Source organism: Doryrhamphus excisus, linkage group LG12 (assembly GCF_037039965.1).
Source record: "Doryrhamphus excisus strain RoL-2023G ecotype Guam linkage group LG12, RoL_Dexc_Guam_v1.1, whole genome shotgun sequence".
Taxonomy (NCBI): domain Eukaryota; kingdom Metazoa; phylum Chordata; class Actinopteri; order Syngnathiformes; family Syngnathidae; genus Doryrhamphus; species Doryrhamphus excisus.
The window spans coordinates 12,644,839-12,670,048 of record NC_136368.1 but is presented as its reverse complement, the minus strand read 5'-3'; the positions used below and the strand labels follow the sequence as shown (position 1 = coordinate 12,670,048).

General features: G+C 44.7%; 3 protein-coding genes across 3 annotated transcripts; all 3 read right to left on the bottom strand.

Annotated features, from left to right (window-relative positions):
* Nucleotides 1-1,930: 1,930 nt before the first annotated feature.
* gdf3 (growth differentiation factor 3) lies at nt 1,931-3,928 on the bottom strand. The gene is made up of 2 exons (XM_058081754.2): nt 3,562-3,928; nt 1,931-2,847 (listed from the first exon to the last, which is right to left on the bottom strand). The coding sequence occupies exons 1-2, from the start codon at nt 3,836-3,838 to the stop codon at nt 2,018-2,020; spliced, it is 1,107 nt and encodes a 368-aa protein (XP_057937737.2). The 5' UTR covers nt 3,839-3,928; the 3' UTR covers nt 1,931-2,017.
* A 1,166-nt stretch (nt 3,929-5,094) lies between these two features.
* Nucleotides 5,095-15,666, bottom strand: trappc10 (trafficking protein particle complex subunit 10). The gene is made up of 23 exons (XM_058082308.2): nt 15,514-15,666; nt 14,145-14,226; nt 13,908-14,043; nt 13,274-13,473; nt 13,002-13,197; nt 12,792-12,903; nt 11,944-12,191; nt 11,491-11,637; nt 11,292-11,406; nt 11,144-11,220; nt 10,963-11,054; nt 10,743-10,883; nt 9,401-9,510; nt 8,776-9,320; nt 8,498-8,639; nt 8,268-8,426; nt 7,836-8,062; nt 7,473-7,573; nt 7,269-7,392; nt 7,039-7,203; nt 6,772-6,952; nt 6,440-6,634; nt 5,095-6,372 (listed from the first exon to the last, which is right to left on the bottom strand). Exons 1-23 carry the CDS (start codon nt 15,572-15,574, stop codon nt 6,122-6,124), a joined length of 3,807 nt encoding a protein of 1,268 aa, XP_057938291.2. The 5' UTR covers nt 15,575-15,666; the 3' UTR covers nt 5,095-6,121.
* Nucleotides 15,667-17,007: 1,341 nt separating this feature from the next.
* On the bottom strand, nt 17,008-23,096 carry cnga4 (cyclic nucleotide gated channel subunit alpha 4). The gene is made up of 8 exons (XM_078795406.1): nt 22,753-23,096; nt 22,496-22,676; nt 20,527-20,620; nt 20,336-20,442; nt 18,333-18,916; nt 18,011-18,256; nt 17,563-17,728; nt 17,008-17,423 (listed from the first exon to the last, which is right to left on the bottom strand). The coding sequence occupies exons 1-8, from the start codon at nt 22,963-22,965 to the stop codon at nt 17,008-17,010; spliced, it is 2,007 nt and encodes a 668-aa protein (XP_078651532.1). The 5' UTR covers nt 22,966-23,096.
* Nucleotides 23,097-25,210: the final 2,114 nt, after the last annotated feature.

The following is a 25,210-nucleotide window of genomic DNA, read 5'->3' as shown; positions in this document are numbered from 1 at the left end:
TTTCTGATAAACAAGAATATTCTCTTGGCGACACAATCCCGTTTGCTGTGGTCGCTGCTATTAAACACATGCAACAACGCAAGTGTGCTGTCAACACAACAAACTTCAAGTTCATTTCATTTCATGACCTTATATATGCCGTTTCATTCATGTATAAATATAAATATAAATATAAAACACATTTCATTCAACCAAAGTTTCTTCAGATTTTCCTGAAAGGGGAGCTTTAACTTCAAGGGGCAAGATATAACATTCTTAGAAAAAGCCAGTGTAGCACTGATTTTGCTAGTTTTGATCCTACTTTTTTGATAGTTACTTGTTGAGTATGAAGTGTCTATTATCTGTCAGGAATCTGTCCATTGTGTCCCAAATCTAAAAGAACCACTGCCTTCTTCTTAATGCATAGTATCAGAAATACAAAATGACAATGATAAGGCCTCACAGTGACAGGTTTAATTGGGGATTAATTTGAACGCCAATATAAATTAAATCATGAAGATTATATACATTATACACAAAATAATCATTCAAACTTACTTACTTGTTGATATGATGCAGACAGACCAATGAAAACTGATGCTCTGGGGGAGGAGGCTGCCAAATCTGAGAGTTTTGGCCAAGAAGAGATGAATGCAGATTTACCATGTACACAACCTTTAGATATGAAGTATTGTATTACTATTGTATACCTGCTATATTGCTCTACTGGGATTCAGTATCATTTTAAAAGCCGTCGGAAATGAGCAGGATAGGGTCCCTTAAACACATGCAACTCCAGTAATTGTATTACCTTATGTGTAATGGATCCTTATTTAAAAGGTGAAAATGTGTTTTGTGAATATGGAAAAAGCATTATTGTGTCCCCGGGGGTGAGGAAATGAGAGGGATAGCGTAATTGTGATTACAGATCATTCATTGCCTGTACAAGCAAAACATTTCGATCCTCTTTGCTGGCAGTAAGTCATGATTCATTCATTCATTTATTTTCTACCGCTTTTCCTCACAAGGGTCGCAGGGGGTGCTGGAGCCTATCCCAGCTGTCTTCGGGCGAGAGGCGGGGTACACCCTGGACTGGTCGTAAGTCATGATGCTCAAGCTAAATATTTCTCAACATATGCTGGACAAGGAAGACCCATAAGGGCAAAAAATATTCATCTTGATATATTGATTATTGCACCATCTAGTGGGCAACCTTTATAAATGCATCTGCAGCAAAATGAACTCTACCATATAAAAAGTCCACATCCAATATGTGTCAAACGCAATGTGGTGTGCAATTTTTTTTAAATAATTAGCTATGGTTAATAGTTACCCATAATAATGTCACTGGATTAGTAACAGAATTGCTCCTTTATAAATGCAATTACTTAACAGGGAAATGAATTCACTTTTTTTCCTTTTCTTAAACAAGATCCTTATGTAAACAAAACAATATGTAAACAAATCGACTGAAGTAACATCTAGTAAAACAATGTAATTCCAGTAATTCGATTACAAATTATTTTATACTGTGATCACATTAACAAATGCTAGGTCTTATACAGAAATATCACGTGACCGAGCGTTTTGGATTATTTCAAAACAGGGGCCGGGCAGTGGATAAGTGGTTAGCATCACTGTGTGGAGTTTGCATGTTCTCCCTGTCTGTGTGTGGGTTTTCGCTGCGGACTCCGGTTTCCTCCCACATTCCAAAAACATGCTAGGTTAATTAGCAACTCCAAATTGTCCATAGGTATGAATGTGAGTGTGAATGGTTGTTTGTCTATATGTGTCCTGTGATTGGCTGGCGACCAGTCCAGGGTGTACCCCGAGTCAGCTGGGCTAGGCTCCAGCGTACCCTTGCGAGGATAAACAGCATAGAAAATGTTGTTTTGTAGTTTATTTCAATGATCAATAAGGTTACTATGAATAACCAGCAAGTGACCTCAAGTTCAATCATTCAATGTTTTATTGAAATTGTGAGTAAACTTCATGTCAACACAAAGTCGACAGCAAAACAGAAGCGGAAGCGTGGCAGTCATCGACAGCCGCATTCATCCACCACCATGTCCTGGTAGTGACGCAGGACCACGTTGTCGTTGTTGTCGTAATATAACATAGAGACAGGTGAGAAGCGAATGGGGACACAGCATGGCTGCGGTGTACCATGTGGGTCTAGTGAGTGGACCAAGGTCTGCAGGATAGCGTGGTTGGTTCCGTTGAGGCTCTCGCTGAGTGGGAAGGGGCACTCTCCATGACAGTAGTTGGCCAAGTAGCCCTGAGGGGCAATGATCCAGTCCTGCCAGCCCACGTCCTTGAAGTCAATGTAAAGGCGGCGCGGTTTGCATACATTGCTAGGCGACACCAGGGTATGGGTGGCACTTCTTCGCTGCCGAGACCGGCACTGGTGCGGGTTGAGCGATACCGCCACCAGTGAGGCCCGGACAAGAGGTGTGGGCGAGGATGACTCCACCGGAGGAAGAGGCTTCTGCGGATCGGCCCTGAAAGGACGCAGCTCCAGCAGCAGACCATAGTTGCGGGCAGGGCGGCGCCACCAGTCCGCCAACGAGGTGACGTCCAAGGTGATGGAGACCGGTTCTGAAAGCAGCTGGACCGACTGAGACAGCAGCAGCCGACGGTTAGCCCGAGGATCAGCTCCTTTCAGCGTGGCCCTGACCACCTTGTAGAGAGCGGCACTGACTGTGGGAGGAGCTTGTAGCAGCGCTGCTGGACTGCCGGACCTCCAGAGGAAGTGCATGTGCAACCGGGCCAGAGACAACACCTCCACTGATTCCAGAATGGACATGTTGAAGAACAGACGCTGGTCCACACAGGCCTCACATGTTCCCCCTGTAGACACCAGCTTCCCTGTTGTTCACACACATATGAGATGGTTGTTTCCGGAAATTATTTTGGAATTTCATTCATTCATTTTCAACCGCTTATCCTCATGAGGGTCGCGGGGGTGCTGGAGCCTATCCCAGCTGTCTTCAGGCGAGAGGTAGGGTACACCCTGGACTGGTGGCCAGCCAATCACAGGGCACATATAGACAAACAACCATTCACACTCACATTCATACCTATGGACAATTTGGAGTCACCAATTAACCTAGCATGTTTTTGGAATGTGGGAGGAAACCAGAGTACCCGGAGAAAACCCACACATGCACGGGGAACATGCAAACTCCACACAGAGATGGCCAAGGTGGAATTGAACCCTGGTCTCCTAGCTGTGAGGTCTGCGCGCTGACCACTCGTCCGCCGTGCCGCCCTGATTTTGGAATTTCAATCATTCATTAATTTTCCACCACTTATCCTCACAAGGGTCGCGGGGGTGCTGGAGCCTATCCCAGCTGTCTTCAGGCGAGAGGCGGGGTACACCCTGGACTGGTGGCCAGCCAATCACAGGGCACATATAGACAAACAACCATTAACACTGGTGGATTTTGGAATTTGTTTACCTTAAATCTAATGGTTTTATGGGTTTTTTTTAGCAACAGTAAAACTTTATTTATAACTTGAACCATTCCACTGACTATACTAATACTGTATTTACTAGTTTCAATGATCAAGTGGGCTTACCTTGGTCTTGCACGTATCGGATGATGTTGCCGCGGACACCATACTCCGACACCGTGCATGGGTCGCTCTCATGGGCCTGGACGTGGTCCGACTTCCGGAACATCTTCCAAAGCGCGGGGGGAACGTGGCGCCGGGCACGAGGGCCGTCGGCGGTTAGGGGCCGCTCGGAGAGGCCCATGGCAGCGAGGAGGAGCCGCTCCTGACTATTTGTGTCCTCCACGCGTGGAAGAGCGCACACGCCGAGGACGGACGCCAGCAAGCCGAGGACACCAATCATGGTGACTCTGGCCCTTCACGACTTGACTAGACTCAGCTGTGCGAGTCTCGAGCCGTCACTGCTAGTAGTGGTGGGCGGATCGATCCAAATATCGATAGGAACACTACGATGCTTCGAATTAATACTAGAATGGGCTTCGGGGCAAAAAGGTGAAGATTTTCAATGAGAGCCAATGGTAGTTTTGCTTATGAGTTATTCTCAAACTATTATTACGTATGTTGTAAAACTGAACAATTGTATTGTTTAATTGATATCGATACATTGCTCACACGGATCATATTTTAAATTTAAATTTACATTTTTGTTCTAGGGTTTATTCTAATTATAATCATGATCTACAAATTAAAATCACTGATTAATGAGCTTTAAAATTTTGAACTAAAAAGTATCGGAATTGGCAAACATTATAGGATGGATACCAAAAATGCAGTATCACCTAACCATTGTTGGATTTAAGTGTCAGGGACCCCCAAGTGTGCATGATAAGATAATTTTTTTTCTCATTAAGATTATCTTATTTGCTTTAGAGCTTCTTAGATATCTTATCAAACACACAGAGAGATGTTCAAAGAAAAACGTTCTTTGAACATACCAAAGTGACTTGCATTGGATTGGTTTAATGTTTTTAATAAACACGTGACCCTCGCATTCAGCCCTATAATGGGGATAAGCGGCATAGAAAGTGGATGGATAGATGGACCCTCACATTCAGTATTCCTGTTGTATGTATCCCTGGATTATTGTATTAATATGGCTGTCAATCAAATGTGCATTATGCTCAGCAGTAAACGACTGCTTGGGGCACTTTGGCCACAAGGGGGGCCCCAAACACGGATAATGTGCTTCCAATAAATAAATGAATTGGAATGTTAGCCTAATAAATTCATTCATAAATTAAATCCTCTGAGGCCTGTACTGCAAAAATGTGCTTATGAGTGGCGGCTTAGGTGTTATTGCCACAACAATATAGCCACCCTCAAGTGACGTGATTCATTATGTCTTGACATTTTGAAATCTTACCCTCAGGTCACTGGTCTCACCTCTTTGTCAGATGTCAAGCGTTATCAATCTTTGCGCCAACGTGTCTTTCGTACGTTTTGCTGATGTGGGCAAAATGTAAACTTAATGTGTGCACTTGTGGACCCATGTCATGGGCATACATTAGTAGTTAATATTCCATACGTCACCCATGCAGGTCAAGATCCTACTCCTTCATGGCCACCACAACTACAGTAGTGAACAAAACAGCAAATTGATATTCCATATTGCATTTTATTCCTGATGCTCAGCTCAAAAAGTTAGCAAAGGTAGCGTACCCCCTCAGCTCAAAATGTATATCTCTTAGAGAATTTTATCAGGGAATGCTAGATTATCAGTGTGATCTCAAAGAAGTCATTCATTCATTTTTTACCGCTTTTTCCTCACGAGGGTCGCGGGGGGTGCTGGAGCCTATCCCAGCTGTCTTCGGGCGAGAGGCGGGGTACACCCTGGACTGGTGGCCAGCCAATCACAGGGCACATATAGACAAACAACCATTCACACTCACATTTTGGAGTGGCCAATTAACCTAGCATGTTTTTGGAAAGTGGGAGGAAACCGGAGTACCTGGAGAAAACCTACGAGAACATGCAAACTCCACACAGAGATGGCCGAGGGTGGAATTGAACCCTGGTCTCCGAGCTGTGAGGTCTGCGCGCTAACCACTCGCCCGCCGTGCCGCCCCTCAAAGAAGTCATTCCTGGCTAAATTATTCTTGCCCCCAGGACCCCTGGGTTCTCCATAAATGGTGATGCTATCTCTGAATGACTTACACTGTAACAGATCATAGCCATAGGATGGTGATCTGCCGGCGTTAAAAGAAAGCCCTATTTGTAGAACAGGTAAGCCTGGCTTTAAACTGAACAGACCTCACAAATCCACTAAACTCGCTTCGCAGTACACCTGTCAGGTGAACACTTTTGGCAACACATGCACAAGGGCTGTAACGCACAATGGGAGGGAGAGATGGAGTCAGATTCCAGATATATTTATATTTATATACATATATCCTTCCAATCAGCTATGTACAAAGTCTTCATTCATATTGAATCATGTGATTGGCTCTCTCTGATGGTGAGCAGCGTGTTCATGCTCTGGGGACAGAGGGGTTAATGGGGGTCCATAGTGCCAAGTCTTTGACATGGACCCACCTGGCTCAGCAGAGTCCACCAGGGTCTGGCTTCAGTCTTACTAGGGCGGTGTTAGGGTTGGGGTGGGAGGCAATGGGGTGAATGACCTCACGGGTCACGTGGCGTTGACTTCCATGATGTGGTCGTCAGTGGCGGGAAGCACCAGCACCTGACGGGCCAGGCTGTGGTTGAAGACCTGGCCGGGGCTGAAGGGCTCTAGCCGAGGCATGGCCACGCCCCTCTGCTGCTGATCGCAGGGTCCCCCTAGCGAATGCACGCTGCCCCGACTGCGCACGCTAGCAGTGTCCGCCTGCTCGTCCAGTGTCTTGTCCAGCAGGGACAGACTGTCATTTTCCACTAGGCTGTCTGAGGAAGCCACATCAAAGCACATGTGAGGAACATGCTACATGTGTGTATGTGTGTGTTTTCATACCAGGGTCAGGCTGGATGGCCACTGCAGCGTTATGAGGCAGGTATTTGAGCACTTTGATTTTGGGGAAAGGCAGATGTCCTGCAAACAGTGGCATCACTTCAATGTGGACCTTGTGGGCGGAGCTTGTGGCCACAGGCATTGCCACCATGCCCGAACTCTTGCCACACACAGCCCAGTTACTGCTGCTGTCTGCCACTGTACACACACGCGTACACACACACACACACACACACACACAAGACAGACAGATGAGTGGTTGTTAAGAAACCTAGCAAGTATGACGGAGCGACCAGCAGACAGAAGTTCCTCCTTAGAAGTAAGTGAAGTCTTACCTTCATACATCAGTTTGGTGGTTCTGAGGCCGTCAGCATCAGTCTTGTTCTCTTCAGACAGTTCGCCCTCTGCAGGCTCAGACAGTCGTGTAATACACACCTCTAGCCCACAGAGGGAGCCAGAGCGACAATGCCGCTCACCGGCAGGAGGCAGGATATCTGCTCTCACACTGTACAACGTCTGGAATGACAGAGCGAGGGGGGGAGGAGGTGCTTATGGGTGGAGGATAAGTGTCCCAAAAGTCATCCAAGTACTCTTATACTCACAGGGACTCGCTCCAGCAGGAAGTGGTAGTGGAAACGCTTGAAGGCGGAGGCGTCCTGACTGGGAGGAGAGAAGTTGGCGGAGAAGACACACTGGAGACACGAGGGGAGGTCGTTCTTCCACTTGACCTCCCACAAGCAGAACACACTGTGCTTGCTGCACAACAACTACAAAGACACACACACACATTGTAGAATGTCCAGATTTTCTTCACTTTTATTGTTCTTCTCACCTGGTTCATTGTAGTGTTGAGGGACAGCAGCTCCAGTGATGTGTGCTGTTTCTCTGCCAGCTTCACATCAGCCAGTGTGAAGTTAGAATCAGACACGTTTTGCACACACACTTGGATGTACTTCCTGTGTGTCGCATAGACAAAACACAGGTGGTGACATTGCAATCTTGTCGTCGACAAAAGAGGTCTTTTCAAAGTAATCACCTGTTACCGGCAGACAGCAGCGAGTGTTTGGTTTTGAAGGGGATGTAGAAGGTGAGTGCCAGCAGGGTGGAGTAGATGGACCACGGACAGTCGATGGACATCTGTCAATGTAATAGTCAGAAAAGTCAGGATATAACAAAAAAAGTTGTAATTTCACTAACAGTACGGTCATAATTTTAGAAAAATATTCTAAATATTTAAAAAATAATAAATATTTGCTGATATCGTCACAATATCCAATATCAATATTGGATCGGGACACCCAACTTAAAACCGAAGTACATACCAAACCGTGATTATACCGTAATGTTACATCCCGAACTTTTACAATACAGGCAAAAGCAGCGTACACATTGACCTCACCCTCTGGTCGACAGCAGTCATGGGCGTGTCTAGATGACTATAGCTGCGAGGCCGATGGCGGACCTCCCCGTTGGTCAGCCTCTCGTTGGGGGGCCGGTCCAGGCCTGTCGGGATGATGCACAGAACCTCCAGCTGGAATTCCATGGTGTGGTAGGGTGGGGTGGGGGGCAGGCTGATGCTGGTCACCTTGTCAGATGACTGGATGGAGAGCACGCCGTCAGCCACCACTGTGAATACAAGAAGCAAGCTATTGGTTTCTCGGCAAAGTCCTCATTTGGTGGTCGTTTTGTTGTTTTTTTTTTTAAAAACATGACAAAACAATTAGAACCAGGAAAAGGAAAAGGCCAAAGATTACAAACCGGACAAGTAGACTACAGGAGCTAGCATTAGGAGCTCAGTGCTAATGTCATGGACTAAGGAGCAGACACATACCAGCGGTGGTGTTGCTGATGCGGGCAGTGCAGCTGCTGGATGCTAGGATGGGCATAGTGTCACTGTTGCTAAGCTGCAGAGCGTCGCCCTTCTTCACCGCATAGTGACCCGTCAACAGTGTGAACTTGACCATCTGAGGCAGGCCGGCCAGCAGCGGTTCTGAAGTCACAAACAAGTGTTAGCCAGGAGTAACAAGAAAACAGAGCATATTTCCCAATGCGGAGTCTGACCTGAGAGTGGCTCCACAGTCAGTTGGGGCTCCTGAGAGTAGACGTCATACTGGATGGAGGGGTATATGTGAGGCAACACAAAGTGCACCTGACCCACCGTAGCACACAGCTGACGCAACGTGTACGAACCTGGCTGGTTGCTCTGATAACGGAAAGACACCAAAAGATCACACCGCACTCTTTCCTTCTGGAATTCTGTCACTACACAAGTTTAACTAAACTAGCATTGTCTTTCAGCTGAAGCCAGCTGGTGTGAATTTTAGGGAACGTGACGTTACCGGTGCGGTGAGGATGATGCTGTTGTCACCAGGTACCAGCGTGATGTCGTGTACCCGTAGCATTTGCGCGCCTTCCTGCAAGGTGACGGGAGGCGGACTGACACAATTGGGTGTGTCCTGAGGGGAGTTGCTGTCATGGCGACGGATAATGAGGTGAGCGTTTTTACACACCACTCCTGCTGAGGTGAGGGAATTGTCTGAAGGGCTGCGGTCATGGATCTCATCCATTTCCAAAGGGGGGCTGACAGTCAGGGAGGAGGGGCGCCCTGTCAAGGAACCCCCCTGTTCTAAGTCTATTGTCCCATTGCTGGTCTGTCTCTGACTTCCCTTTGGTCTCCCCTGAGAGCCTCCATGTTCCAGGTCAAAGTGAATGCTAATGGCTAGTTCCTCTACGTTCACAGACATAGGCATTAAACATCGCAGCGTGAGCTCCACCTGCAGGAGAGCACCTGAATGCACAGAGGCACTGGCCGGGTGGAACTGTAGCCGTGTGAGCTGCGCAAAGACACCCATGCTCAGAGTCACCTTGGCAGAAGCTGCGGGACCTGAGAAGAACAAAGCAAGTCAACGAGGAGACACAAAAGTGGCCACCAAAGAGTTCTTAATAAAAGAGACCACAACTCACTCTGATTTCCAGGTTTGCCAACGAAGGTCAGGACATCCTGACAGAATCGGCTCCTCTCTTCTTTGGTGAGGTTGGCGTCGCCGGCCAACAAGGCGCTGGTCTGAAGGGAGCTGTGCACGACCACTTCTTAAGGAAAGCAAAGTCTACATACACAGGATGTTGGACCACACCTACCAGGTCCTATGTTTTTTTTTTTTTTAAATAAAGATTGTGACTCGTAGATGTGTGATCTCTATTTTTGTTTTAAAAAGTTTACCTAAGGAACTGCACCACAAACAAACATTGCCATTTTAACAATTCACTACACTTTTGTTGGCTTGACGACACATTTAGTTTGACTAGAGCTGTCCTATTTAGTCTCACTGGTGTGTGTCCCACCAACTGATGAACCCGGCTTGGAAGAGAGGCAAAACATATTCTAAGACTACCTGAACAGCCCAGTTGCGATCAACTCAATACTCTGAGAATTCTATTACCTGGATAATATATAAAATATTCACTGGCAGTTACATTTGAGTTATTTGTTTGAGAAATTAAACCTGAAAGTAAGTAGAGAAGTTAGTAAGACAAGCATAGTTTATGTTGTGTTCTCTCAAAGGCCAGTGGCCTCTCTTTCTTCTTAATCTCCTACACGGAATCATTTGGTTGAGAAAATACTGACTCCTGTCCTTTGTACTCCTGTACAAAGTCCTTGAAATTGCTATAAATGCGCTAAGAAGAGCGGATGCGTGGATGAAGCTCTTAATGCTCTGAAGTCGATTCGGAAATCAAAATATTGATACTTCAGATGTATGATTCTGTCCTTTGTTTTTTCCTACACTGTAGGCTTGGCTATATTGTAATCACCTATTACATTATACTTTGGGGTTTAAAATGAATCAACAAATTACTATGATGTCCTATATTCTTTATGATCTGAATTTAAATACTGTACACTACGTTTTAAAATGTATCAAACACATTAGGCGAGTTTGCACACAACATCAAATGGGTATCTCAGATTCCAGCCTGAATGTTACCCAGTATCAGATTAGAATTCAAGTCACTGGTATCCCAGGACACTAGAGCACTCCTGTAAGCACACAGAAATGTGCTTTTGCGCATGTAGTATGTTACTTTGCAGACACTTTGCTTACCATACCCTACAGTGTGAACGTGGCCTTAGTTTTAGCAGATACTAAACATAAACTGCGATTTAAGCTGTACGCGGACTACTCTGAAGTATAACCAAGTTTATTTCTATCGTATTGTGCTTCGTATTTTGTGCTATCGTAAACTTTTGTGAGATACTGTAATTGGGAGAGACATGAAGCCACAGAACGGAGTCGCCAGAATAGGATACTCAACAGTTCTTCCCAGTAGCTTCTGGCATTCAGCAACCTGTTTCCTGGTGTGTGTGACCGGGAAGCTCCAGCCCTCAGACACATAGGACTTGAGCGCTTCCTGTAAGAAGATTTCTGCTCGCTCAGGGTCTTCCTTCCTCCTGGTAACAACACACAAAGCACACATGAGCACAGAGAAGTGTGCAGTGCAGCTCGACCAGCAGATTAACTGTTCCTCACATGTAAAATTCTGCCAGGCTTTTTCCTACCAGTCGGGCTGACCGGAGCCGACCGATGCCCCGGTACATTTCCATGGCAGCATGGGACAGTTCCTGATTAGACAGAAGGGAAATGGCAGTTTAGAGGAGAAAGGGTAACCTCACGCTAATTATATAATATACGTATGAAGGCGCCCACTTACAAGATAATGTCGTTCAAAAGCTTCCACAGATGATAAGGCTTCTTTCAGCTTCTTGTAGGGGCTCTGCAGACTGTTCACTGCAAGGCAACAAGCCCTCGTTCACCAGATACATTTTAACTTTCACACTTTCATCAGAGTGGAGACGAACCAGTCTCAGGCCGCTCATCTCCCAGTCCGGCCAGCAGGTCCACAGTCCTGTTCAAGTCTTCTGAGGTTGGACCTGTGCAGGACACCAGCCCACAGAGCTCGCCCAGAGACTTGAGCTGCACAGACAGGACACACCTTCATCCATCCAGCCATCCATTCATGCAAAACAGTGGTGTGGGACTCAAACACAAGTGCGTTACCTTGTCGGTGGCGTAGGCCCACAGCCCCACAGTGTGTGAGCTGTTGGCGGCTAACTGAGCCTGGTCGCAGCAGCTCTCGATCCTGTGCAGAACCTCCAAGCAGCTGAGGAAAACCCAGCAGTCCAATGCCCCCTCCAACACAGACACCTAGACCACCACAAAGACCTGTTAGTTCTTTACCCCTCGAGATGTGGGCTTCAGCTAATTTCTTCAATTTATATCCCTCCTCAATCCTTGATACTCTCACTCATCTTTAGTCTCACACCATTAAATTATTGAGGCTCATACGGCATAGCTCAGGACTCAGAGCTAAAATCTAGAATATATAAAAACTGGCGTAAACAGCACAGTCTCTAGCAGGAGGAGCTAAGATACAAGCAGAGGATGCAAGATGATTCGAATGGAAATGATATGGGATCAGACAGCAGTCATGACAGCTCCTGAATGGACAACCTCGAGCAGGCGCAGCTCCTGGATGCAATTGTGTAGCAGTTCAAGCGCCCTCTGGGTCACCTCCCAGGGCCTCTGGAGGAAGATCAGCAGGGTGCACTGGCGAGAGAAAAGGTAGCTCCTCAGATCCAACAGGCTTGCCTCGCCACGTTGGATCCCATCCCTCTTCTCCATGTCAATCGGCCGCCGTAGCAGCAGACCGCTCCAGCTCCGCACCGGGGCACAAAATGAGCCCAGCCATTTGGCAGTGTCTGAAATATGACCCAAATAATAATAAAAAAATAATACATGGATTGCATGGTTGTAGATGACCACAACCTGGCTTTAAGCTTGTCGTGAGTGCACCGATAGCTTCTGATTGGCTCAGAGTGGTAACGTAGCACCGCTGGTGTGGGGAACTCAAGAGAAGCCCAAAGTATGGCATTGTTTAACTCGAGAATACAACATTGTAACTATATTTATAGGTCAGAAAAGTGGACAAAGCATAATAGGTCCCCTTTAAAACTGCCAAGCAGACAAGTTTTCCAAGACAAGTTTCACAATTTCACAGTTGTTGGAATTCATGTTTCCTTCTATTAACTGCAGCTCCTAGGAGTACCAGGAGCACTCATGCAGCATGCAGCACCATCATGCTTGACCGTAGGGGAGACAAAGTGATCTTCTTATTCACTTGTGTTTCCAGCTGTTTAGACAATAGTTACTGTGTGCCGACTCAATGGACAGTATATCTATAGCGTTATACAAATAGTACACTGACTACTGTAAAGCACATCCTAGTTTCATCTTTACAGTATTGACCCGGTGGAAGATATACTATAATAAAAACTGTTAGTGTAATAGTGTGCACGTACCTCCAGCTCCAAAATTAAGGACATACTGCGTGAAAAGAGCATCCAGTTCATCGTACTGCACTAAGGCATCTTCAAACTGCTGCAGCATCTCAAACACAAAGGCAAGTTCTTCCTACAATTTGAACAAACACACAGACACAAAAATCTCAGAATCAGGAATTATAGAGCACTGGAATTCAAGTCTTACATGATTAACAAAGTGTTTGTCACCTGGACCATGAAGTATTCACAGAAGCTCCAGCCAGGCTGGGTACGCTTCTCTCTGAGGGTACGCATGTCATCTTCGAAGCGTCCCAGGTTCTTGGTGAAGGACATGAGGAGAAGGGTTCTCAGCTTGAGCAACAAAGAATTCCAGGACTCCTGAGATCGGGATGAATCCTTCAGAGGGTCTGACAGTACCACGCACCTGCAACAAGGTTCAACAGTCAAGGTTTCGAGAGGAGTCCAGGTTGTAACAACCACATGACCGAGGTGTCTTTCACCTGTCGTTCTGCTTGTTGCAAAAATCACTACGTATCTTGTCCACGATGGAGGACCGGGGCAGGATGTTAGTCTTGTTCTTCTTTCTGGTGTCACTGGTATCCACCACGATGATGACCCAGTCGGCCGAGCTGTGTGTGCGCAGACTGTTCTGCCAGCGCATCATGTCCTCCTTCACCGTGCTCTTGTACGCTTCCGTATCCTGAAGACGTACAGTAACCATTAAAATTGGGAAAAAAAAACGGAGCTCTCAAGGATTAACTCTACAGTTCAGGTTTGCTTTTTTTTGGCTTTCAGAGCAGTAAAGATGGCTAATGCGAAAACGATATATGACATTGTATTGTATACATTCTCAGGCACATAAATCCTAGTACAACCACTTCTGAACAAGTTACATAGGCCCTAAGAAAAATCAACTTGCTCAAATATATATATTTTTTAAATAGTAGTTCAGAGAACAGAACAAAAGAAGACTCACTTCCAAATTTGTATTCTATCGCAAGTTGTTTATACCGCTTATTACTACTTGACAATTTCATTTTTTGAGGGCACCACAGCAGGGGGCTGATGGCGGCAAAGAGGACCCCAACCAGCATCCCAGAATAGTACATGTATTTGCAGAGCAACAGCACTCACACAGCAGTCGGTCCAATAGATGTGGAGAAATGGGAAGGTGAGGAGTGCCTTGTTGCCGTCCTTGGGGAGGAGCTCCTCTTTAAACTGGACAAAGTTAGCCTCAAGGTGGATCATTTTTGGAGCTCGGCCATATGTCCTGTAGGGAACAGCAAGCTAGTATGTGACATGTTCTTGTTGACTCTACAATAAAGGATTATCTTATCTTGCCACTCAGTGGTTTGGTCAATTGAAACTCACCTCCTCCACTCCATGGGCTCCCTGGGGAGCTGCTGAGCCAAGGAGGTATAGAGAGACGTGAACAAGCCCTGGTCTCCGGCACCTGGGAGGAAGAGAACATTCACAAAGTTACTGGACTGACAACAAATTCAGTGATGAAACGACATGGTCCCAAACTGCCGTGGTTCAAACAGAAGTGAAAGGTTAACAAAAGGCAAAAATGGAAGAATGCTTCCTCTGTTAATTCTACATGTTCTGAGCCAGAGTCACTTTGCAGCAAGCCTTATAGGATATGAACAACCACAGCGACCAGATAGAGATAGAAATGGCATGCTGTCATGTGAATAAGATACAATACTTTCTTTGTTTAATACAGGAACAACTTATAAACCTGTTCTATAGGTGTCCTTAAAATACAACTGTTGTAACCTAGCACGGTCAAGAAAATACAATTTAAATTAACTTGATCTTCTTAGGAGAGTGAGGCAGTACCTTAATAGAATACACTTATTTTATAACAGCAACTGTTGATTTGCCTTAAGACTGTAAAAACAGAACTCTAAAGACGACTCTCTGTGACTCTAAAGACGGGGGAGAAAAAACTTTGGCTTGTTGTGCTGCCTCGTGCATTAACTCAGGACAGTGTCAACAGGCAGGCAAGAGAAGAAGGAAGTACCAAGAAGTCAGCAGATTAAATCAGTTCTCATCTGAGAACATGGGGCAAGGAGTTAAGGAAACAAATTGATCTATGTTACCACACCTTTATTGCAAACTCATATTTAAAATGTAAAAAAATATCATATCGCAACACTGAGAACTTTAGCAATTTGTGCTCAAACTCTTGAAGAACACACGCTGTGTGGGAGTTGGCGATGGTTGCTGCCATTGAGCAAGGCACAGAACTGCTGGGGAGTGCAATACCGTTTTGTGTAACATTTCTCCAGTATGTGAAAATCTCTGAGATAAAATACAACGAAATGGTTATATTTTGCAAAGGATATTACACACGTGACGAGAATACATACAAGTCTGAAAGAGTATTTGACTTCAAGTCCAAGACAGGACAATAAGGTGTGTTGTCTGTCAGTAGTGTCCACGGTTAGCAGGCCTGCTCACCTGTGCAGCTGACAGCTAGGTTAGCTGGCACACACACTGTGGCACATACCACTTCGCACAAACAATGGTCTTGGTCGCAGCCGAGTCGTTGTTCGAACCCAAACAAGAGCAAACGAGCGGAGCGGACTACATGCAAAGTGACTCTAGAGAGGTATGGTTTGTATTGCGCCGCGGCGGAAGCTAACGCGAGCTAACGAAGCCAGCTAGCAGGCTAGCTGTCAAGAGCAGCAAAATGACTGTTCTCTAAATTAGTGTTCTCTAAATGTGCACTCACATGTCACAATCGGCTTATTTTCCATAGTATAAATGATGGGCTTCTCTTCTTGACTCTCCATTAGCGGTGGCACTCCATGGAAATGACTCACAGGCACAGCTTTATTATTAGTAGTAGTAAGTGCTTATGTCTGCAATGGTGGGACGGGGGGAGGGGGGGGGGTCTGTGGCCACACTGCACTTCCGGGTTATGCGTCAGCTGATGCCATTAAAGGGCCAGTTCGCATTTTTTGGGAATGAGTTCGAAATGACAAGTCCGGGTTGGTGATACTGGATATTTTGGTATGTATCCGATACAATGTAAATACACTGACATTATTGCTAACACTTATATACTGATATACTGACCAATGTTATAAAATACCAAATGTTGTTTGAAATTTTCATTTGAATCACGATTTTAAACCTCACGAAAAGGGCATAAAGAAACACCAATACTTTTTCTAAATATAACAAAACAAGACGATGTAAGAATATCAACGAAATAAGTTGTTCCGCTTTATTACATACAATTGTTTGAGTATACAGTCAAAATCAAATGTGATGAAAGGATTTTTTTTACAGAAAGTGAGAATTTGGCATCCATCCAACCACGAGAAGCATGGTACATATAGACAACCATTCACCTTGTTTTTGGAATGTGGGAGGAAACCGGAGTACCCCGGAGAACACAGAGATTCCCTAGCGGGGAGTCGAACCCAAGTCTGCGCGCTAACCACTCCTACACCGTTCAGCCAGAATTTGGTGTAAAACAACAAATTGGAAGCCTGTATCCAGTCTTTGCTTATAGTGGGTGTAAGAAAAAAACTTTTGACTGATTGATTTATTAATTGAGTGTCTTATACAACCCAAGTTCAATTCAAACCTCGGCCATCTGTGTGTGGAGTTTGCATGTTCTCCCATGCGTGGGTTTTCTCCGGGTACTCAGTTTTCCTCCCACATTCCAAAAACATGCTAGGTTAATTGGCAACTCCATTATGATATGTTCATATGGTATGAATGTGATTGTGAATGGTTGTTTGTCTATATGTGCCCTGTGATTGGCTGGCGACCAGTCCAAGGTGTAGCCCGCCTCTCGCCTGAAGACAGCTGGGATAGGCTCCAGCACTCCCGCGACCCTTGTGAAGATAAGCGGTAGAAAATGAATGAATGAATGAATGAGTGTCTTACACTCAAATAACTGTGACCCGATCTCGGATAAGCGGAAGAGAGGGGATGGATGGGTGCATGGACGAAAACAGGGAAGTTTGAAAACCAAGGTTGAGTATATTTTATTCAGTTGAAACAAAACTGATTTTGATATCCTTCACCAGCATCCTGCTCACTCACTCACACCTGCAAATTTCCCCAGCGAGGGACGAATAAAGGCATATCTTATCTTATCTTCCTTCCAACATCCTTTCCATGTCTTTCTTTCTACTGTCCTCTCCCTCTTCCTGTTTGCAGAACTCAGCCTCCATGCTTTTTGGCCTCCTCTCGATCGCACACAACATTTTCACTGACCCCCAAACCTCGCCGTTGTCCCCCTCCATTGGCCATCCTCACCCTCTGCTGACCGATTGTGGCGAGCAGCCACCTCCCACTCCAGCTGCATCACACGAGCCTCCATCTTGCGGTTGCTCGACTCCGCCTCCGCCATAAGGCGAGCCAGTTTGGTTTGCATGGCGTCCAGGATGCTCTCCAGACAGCTGATCTTCACTTCCACTTTCTCTACAGTGCACTCCTCTTGCCCCCCACCCACATCCAGCATGCCCATTTTGGTGAGGATCTGTCGGCCCTTCTCTTCCAGGTGGCGCTTGGCTACTGGATACTCGGAAAGCACGTCTGTCAGGTCCTCTTTGGACAAGCTGAACAGGTCAGAGTAGCCGATACTTCGGATGTTAGCGGTGCGGCGATTGCCCGACTTGTTACCTAAAGCATTGGCATTTTCATAAAATGCAAACATTATTAATGCTTGATGAACTGAAATACCAAAGACAGAAATGAATAGAATATTCAACAATATCTCAGAATGTTGCGAGAAACGCGGCATAATATTCCTTTGACATACCTCTAATGTTGAGAATGCTAATTTCACCAAAGAAATTGCTTTCACTCAGCACAGCAAACTCAGTAACGCCATCGTCTGCAACTACTGCCAGTTTGCCTTCTTTAATGATGTACATTTCATGGCCCACATCTCCCTTCCTGCAAACATACTCTCCTGGACTGAACACCTGCAAGACACACAACACGAAGACCAGCATGACTCTAAAGTTTACCAACATGAAACAAGTATTGCTACCTTAAACCTGACAGGAACAAATGTCTATGTGAATGAGCATCTGACTTCAGCAAGCAAATTAAAATTCATGGCCTTAATTTAAATGGAGAAATGTAAGAAACCAAACTATTTGTCAATAAAGACATCAAGGAACTGAGCAAATATTAAAGATCACATCATCTCGAACCCAAAGGAAAATGAAAAGCACAACACACAAAGAATGCAGACACTTGACCTGGGGTGTCAGCTTCAGTACCAGTTCCTCCAGCAGGCTCTTTTCACAGCTCTGGAAGATAGTGACTTTGGAGAGAGTGGGCAGGTGAACGCTCACAGCAATCTCCGTCCTCAGATGGACCGGCAGCTGCTGCAGGATTTCATTCTCACGCATGATCTTCTTGTTGATGTGCAGGTGTTGATACCAATTGTCGATACGCTGCCTCAGCTCCTTGTTGATGTAATGGCTGCGCAAATAGCCTTTTACCTGCAATGGGGAAAGGCAACTTATATTCCAAACTTTTAATTCCAAGACTGAAGAGCAGCAATGCAAGCAGTCTTACCAGCTCGTGATTGGGGAAAAACACATTATCGCGGTCTCTCAGACTGGTGATGACATTGCCGACATTGCCAACTATTGACGCAAACACCAGCACGGCAATGAGCAGGTCGGCTATCATGAACAAAAATGCCTCTTCCCGACTCGGTAGTGGAGTGTCGCCGACTGTGGTGAAGATCTGAGCCGAGAACCAGAAACAGTAGAAGTACTGACGCCGCGTGGAGGCAAACACCGGATTGGTGATGTTGGGGTAAACCCAGCCGTCACTCCCAAAACCAATGTAGTTGGACAGTGCAAAGTAGAGACAGGCATTCCAGTGAATCAGGACAAAGATGTAGATCATGAGTTTGGAGATGCGGAAGGTGTTGGGATAAGACGTCCTTGTCTCCATGCGGTCGAGTGCCTCATTGAGTCGCGGTGTCCGAAGAAGACGGTTTATTCTCACCATGGGCGTTTCGATGCCAAAAACCAAGTAGAACAAGTCAGTGGGCAGCAGGGACACCAGATCCCTTAAAAAACGTTTTGACTGAAGGTAGCGCTTCTTGAGCTGATTTAGGTCTTTGATTATGATGCCCTGGTCCAGGTATCCTGTAGAGGTTAGAGGTTAGTCTGTTGAATCGTTATGAATTTGGCCTACATTCTATTGTCTTATTGCTATAATGCTGATGTTGCAAGCTACGATCTGCAAAGACAAAACAAGCAAACAAAACAAAACAATATACATCAAGCTGCAACAGGCTGTAACACATTGTCATTGTCATTGTCATGTAGCATCCCAACATCGGCACACAGAGTCTGATGAAGGACTTCAATGGGCCAACGGCAGTGCTCAGTTCCAGCACCATTTCTTAAACTCACACCCATTTCTCCATTTCTCATCACACAAGGAACAACCACACTTCCTTATTATCCACCATCCACACTCAGAAGTTGTATTCACAAACACTGTAATTATGAACGTCAACACAAAACTGGGATAAGGGATTAAGCCGGGATATCTAGGTTAACCTGGCTCAATTTACCCACAATCTTGTTGCACAAAAGCTGGAGATATTCGAAAGTAAAATATGTTCGCCATAAGTTACCATGGTGACTTATTCCTTGGCGTTAGACTGCTCCAGACGAAACTAAGGTCCAGGATCTATGTATGTTATGTCATCCAATAATGAATCCCCTGAGCCACTATACATTGTTATCACATTCAGTCATTATTTACATTTATCATCATTCATTTCAATCATTATTATACAGTCTGATGGAGTTACATTTATAGAATTTCACTCACATCTGTAGTCAGAATCGTAAGTAGCCAACAGTACAACTGTACTCATTTTAGAGTATTGATACAATTTTACTAAAAATATATATATGTGATGTTACACATATCAGTATCAGTTGATGAAATTGAGAGTTGGACAAGATCGTCAAATCAGTTATCGGCAAAAAAGCCAATATCAGAAATCCTTATTTTTAAAGACCTTTATCTTTATCTTTTAAGTCTGAATACATGCAGAATCAAAATGTGACCATGCAGAATACACATTCTGACCTGGAATTACTATAAATTTCATTAACCAATTAAATATAGACAACATTTAAAGTTAATTTAGATTTTTAAAAAAAACTTATGTTTCTTAAGTGTGCAGGAGAAGGGTACATTGCTTCAGGTCAAATGTCTGAAGGGCTATGCGGCCATAAAAAGTTTGGGAACCACTGATTTAGCTTATTAGCTGTCTTCTTCAAAAAGAGAGATGATGGATGTTATTGGAGCTGGAACTAATCCATGTTACAACAGGCACATTCATTGCAAATGTTGATCTAAAGACACTTTTGAACAAGTCATCTAAAAGCTGAGCGATCATAGCCTTTTCAGTCCTTGTCACCACGTCAAGGTTAAATTTTAAATTTTAAAGGAGCAGAAAGGAGGTGCTTGTACAGCATACTCAGGTGCATTGACACAAAGGCATCAACCAGGAATCTTTTCACTGGTAATTATTATATTCTTACCCGTACGGATGGCGATAAGCATGTCTGCGGTGTACAGCAGGTCGGACACGTAGTCAAGGGTGAGCCACACGGGCAGGTAGCTGAGGGCGATGGACGTGAAACAAGTTCTGTGAAAGCAATATCATATGTAGCACACACTAGTGTTGTCATTGTCTCACTGAATGACTTTTATGTGAGAGTGGCTACCGCACCTTAAAACGATGATCACCCAGTTGTAGACAATGGGCAAAATCATCAGCTGAAGCCAAACGTAATAAAAGTGCTCCGCCGGGTCCACAACCCAGCCTCTCCAGCTGCAGAGAAAAGCAGGAGGTTTAAGAAAATGTATATGATAATGTATATGATCACTTATTTTGAACATGCATACAAGTAAGTCATTTGTATAGCACTTTTCTCAGACAATATGTTGCAAAGCGCTTCACAACATAAAAACATAATGTACGTATATATACAAAATATAGTCAACAAGTCGGCGTCAGTGTAAGTTAAAATGCTTGTCTAAACAAATAGGTCTTTAGAGCCTTTTTAAAGGCATCTACTGAGTCCAAAGAACGCAGGTCGAGAGGAAGTTAATTCCAAAACCAGGGCACAGCTTTTATATTGGAATACATCACATATTACGGTTAACAATTCTTCATGTCCAAAAAGGAGTAGCAAGACGTGGTAAAACCAGAGAACAAGGCGTGCTGTGGGTGGAATAAATCAAAATAGACTGTTTTGGCGGGAAGCACAAATACAGGAAATACAGCTGGAATAGGTGTAGATTCTGGAAGAACTAGAAAGCTTTGTGTGCTGGTTAGCTGTGTATCTGCTCTATAGGAGTACACAACTAAAAAGGGGCTGAAAAATGAGCATAATAGGTCACCTTTAATATTTCTTTGGATAGACTGTATTACACACTCAAATTGTCTTTTTCCATCTCAAACAAATAGGCTAAACCACTCAGATGAACAAATACCAAGGTAAGTGTGCAACCACAGCACATTCATTTATCTACTGGCACAGAAAGCAAGATGAACAAAACCGAAACACGGTCGCTGTTGGCCAATGGACATATCAAACATCAAAAAACAGCACATAAAATAGGAACACCGTGGCTAGAAAAACTTGCTAAAATTTTGTTTGCAGCCCAATTTATTGGATTAAAATCAGTATATAAAAGTAAGTTGGCATAACAGACTTACTTAAATGCCATTTTGATTCTTGACTCCTTGACTTGACATGGGCTCTTCTTTAACCTTTTCAACATACGCCCACAATTTGGATGATTTTTGTTAGTAGTCATTATGAGCCAATAATCAGTCGATGTTTACAGTTGTCCAAACACAGCTCCTTTGGATTGCGCAACAGAAGCGGCTGATTTTATTAATGCATAGTCTTCTGTTTAAACACACCCACACCCAGCCAATCACAGGGCACATGTTGACAAACAACCATTCACACTCACGTTCAAACCTTTGGACAATTTGGAGTCACCAATTAACCTAGCATGTTTTTGGAATGTGGGAGGAAACTGGAGTACCCGGAGAAAACCCACGCATGCACAGGGAAAACATGTAAACTCCGCACAGAGATGGCCGAGGGTGGGATTGAACCCTAGTCTCGTTAGCTGTGAGGTCTGCACGCTAACCACTCGACCGCCGTGCAGCCCCCATCATTTTCAATTCTTTATTAAAAAAAATTATGCTGATTTTGTATCAAAATAGGTAATTTCTAACAAAAACAAAGATATTCTAAATAAAAATGCATCTTCAGTAGCAGACGTGGACACCCTATATAGTAAGAGTGATACAATCTTGATCACATGACATTTCCATTGATTCAACAGCGAGGTTGATTGTCGAATCAGACTCCTCCAAATCGAACACCCCATTACAGACATGAACTTTTGCAACATTTACAACAAATAAAACATTGCACAAAATATACTCAAATATTTACAACATTATTCATCTCAATATATACACCTCCCTTGTAAAACAGGGATGCACGTATGTAAGTGTGATGTGTGTATATATATATATATATATCCAAATTTAACAATGCATATTGCAGCTGATTGGTAGGGGGTCAAGCGGGGGAGGTGAATTTGATTTCTCTGTTCTGCTTTTCATTCGTTCAAAGAACTTCTGTTCTTCTTCTTTGCCTGCCACCTCTTGCCCTTATTCTTCTTTTTCTTTTTCTTCTTCAGGTCATTCATGTCGCTCTCCTCTCTGCGCTCCACCTCCCTCTGGCTAGACTCAACAACCGCACCTTCTGTGGCGTCCATCATCGGCTCCTCCTGAGGCTGCTCCGTCTTTTCTGAGTGCTCTGTTTCACAGGGAGTGTCGGGTTGTCGACCCTGGAACAAACACGTTGTATATTTCTGAGTATTAGTGCCAAAAATCTATTCGCTGGACTTGTGGTGGTTCTCTGACCTGCAGCTGGTCTGTCTCACAGATGAAGAGCTGGGTATCCTCTTCAGTGTGGCTGGTTCTCTCATTCCACTGCCTCTCCAGAAGAAGCTCCATCTCCATCTCATCCAGCCTCTTCCTCCAGCTCTCCTGGGAGTCGGTCATCTGCCGACGGAGGTTCAGCTCCAAGGCATCATACCTGCTCCTCCACTGCTCCTCACTCTCCTTCAGCTGCATCTCTCTCACAGTCAACTGGTACAAGGTGTCCACGTAGGCTCGGGTGCGAGCACGGCGCCTCCAAAGGACTTTGGCCAGAATTTCATCTCTGCTGTTGAGCTCCGAGACATGACTGATCTCCAGGAGGACAATTTGCTGCTTCAGGGCATGGTTTTCCTCCTGCAGGGACTTGATCTCACTGGTGGCACGCAGCAACACATCCCCCAGGTCACGCTTCTGCTCAGAGTCATCGGGGAGCTGCCAGACATTCGGCAATAGTGCAGAGCTGATCTCGTCATCCAAGTCGGCCATGAGCGATGCGTGACTCGGACTCAACATGTGTGATGGATGACGCTAATATGTTGCACCCTTGGTCTTTCAGTGAGGCAGGATTTTTGTGTCATTGAGATCTTAGGCTCATGTGTCACAAAGCCTCTACACATCATCTGAGGTGACATAATTGTGAAAGAAAGGAAGTCATCACCATCGTCCTCATTGTCATCATTACTGACAGACTCCCAAAAAACAAATCCAAAGAATCTGCTCCAGAGGAGAGAGTTTGTCCTTGTCACCTCCAGCTGCATGAGAAACTGATCTAGTTCTATCTCACTGGCAGTGTAGTTCGCCAGGGAGGGAGCATCCCAGGGCACTCACATGTTTTCTACTGCAGCTGTTTCAATACGACAACAGTACTGGATGTAGAAGGTGTGATATAGCTGATGTGGAATGCGGCGTGGACTCACATTGATCGATGCATGGAAACAGGGTTAATGGGGAATGGGCCCACAAAACAGGGAGCAAGCTTCTTGGACTCCACCCTTGAAAGAAGGTTCTCAGTGGACACCAGACCTTCTGGCCAACAGCATGGCTTGGGCGGGTGTTCTCTTAGGTTGTGCTTCTGCCTTGTAAATGTCCAACTGACGCTGAAGGTGGCTGCAGGCCCACCTTCAGATTGTTTTGTAATGTCCCACCAAGACCAAAACAGAAGAATTCTTCAGGATTTTTTGGTCGACAGCAAAATTCATCACAGCATGTCTTGAAGCAGCAAAAAAGCCCCGGATCATCACATTACCTCCACCAAATTTTCTTTTTCTGAAATGTGACATTACTTTTACACCGGATGTAATCGGTGTTCCAAAGAGTTCAACTTTTCCCTCTTCAGACCAGAGTATTTTCCACATCATCATGATGTCTTAATCTCAGTTGTTTCCATGGGGGGTGGGCAGCAATCACTTTTTCACGCATGGCCATGTAGTTTGGATTTTATTTTTTGCTTAATTTTTTTTTATTGAAAAACTGCATTTTGTAATCAGTTGGGTTGTCACTGACTAATATTTAAATTTTGTTGATGATCTGAAACATATTTTGCTATTGCTTTTTCCACTTTTCTGACCTATAAATGTAGTTAGAATGATGTATTCTCGGGTTAAACTATGCCAAAGTTTCAGAAAATAAGGTTTGCACATTTGGAAGTGAGCCCTGAAAGAAGTTTGGGATGGCTCATCCCCTCTCAACTCTCCCCTAAGTTCGGCTCCTCTGTTTACTTTCTAGAAAAGCTGCATTTGTTTACAATTCCTATAACGATGGCACCATCAGGCATAAGTGGTTGGAGTTTCTGATTCCCTACCAGCAAAAGAAAAGCATTTTAATCTGTCAATGGCATTTCACACTGGACTGTTTTGTGAACATGGGCCAGTGCAGCTGGTCTAGCCGACAACCTTGCTGAAGCCTGATGCTTTTCCAACATTACTTGGTTGTGTGGCCTGAGCAAGCAGTAAGTAACAGTTAATCAGTGTCCTAACTGTTTATTTTGTGTAAGTCATGGAGCAAAAGCGCCTGTCTGTGTAGCTTTATAGCATACAAGAAGCAGAGTTGATCATAGTCTTTTCCACCTCGAAGTAGTGGCTTTACCTGAGTTTTTTACACACTGGTACTCCCGCAAAACACATCACAAGTTACAGATGCTGTAGAAAATGCTAAAGCTACTTACCATTGAGAGATTCTTGAAGTAATCTCTTTTAAAAGTTTGTTGATAAATATTTTTCTCCTGTGTTTTATTGGGACTTGAATCATGATCAACAAATTCAGTAAGTCATTCATTTTCTACCGCTTTTTCCTCACGAGGGTCGTGGGGGGTGCTGGAGCCTATCCCAGCTGTCTCCGGGCGAGAGGCAGGGTACACCCTGGACTGGTCGGCACCCAATCACAAGGCACATATAGACAAACAACCATTCACACTCACATTCATACCTATGGTATGCAAGAT

Excerpts from the sequence above, each read along its gene's own strand:
- trappc10 (XM_058082308.2), bottom strand. The coding sequence starts at position 15,574 with ATGGAGAGTCAAGAAGAGAAGCCCATCATTTATACTATGGAAAATAAG. Across the intron at positions 11,055-11,143 it reads CTTTTGAACGACATTATCTT|GAACTGTCCCATGCTGCCAT; the intron begins GTAAGTGGGCGC and ends CTGTCTAATCAG. Across the intron at positions 7,574-7,835 it reads TGACTGCTGTCGACCAGAGG|ATGTCCATCGACTGTCCGTG; the intron begins GTGAGGTCAATG and ends TTACATTGACAG.
- cnga4 (XM_078795406.1), bottom strand. The coding sequence starts at position 22,965 with ATGCAGCTGAAGGAGAGTGAGGAGCAGTGGAGGAGCAGGTATGATGCC. Across the intron at positions 17,729-18,010 it reads TACTGAAGCTGACACCCCAG|GTGTTCAGTCCAGGAGAGTA; the intron begins GTCAAGTGTCTG and ends TGTGTCTTGCAG. Across the intron at positions 17,424-17,562 it reads TAGCATTCTCAACATTAGAG|GTAACAAGTCGGGCAATCGC; the intron begins GTATGTCAAAGG and ends CCAATGCTTTAG.
- gdf3 (XM_058081754.2), bottom strand. The coding sequence starts at position 3,838 with ATGATTGGTGTCCTCGGCTTGCTGGCGTCCGTCCTCGGCGTGTGCGCT. Across the intron at positions 2,848-3,561 it reads CCGATACGTGCAAGACCAAG|GGAAGCTGGTGTCTACAGGG; the intron begins GTAAGCCCACTT and ends TGTGAACAACAG.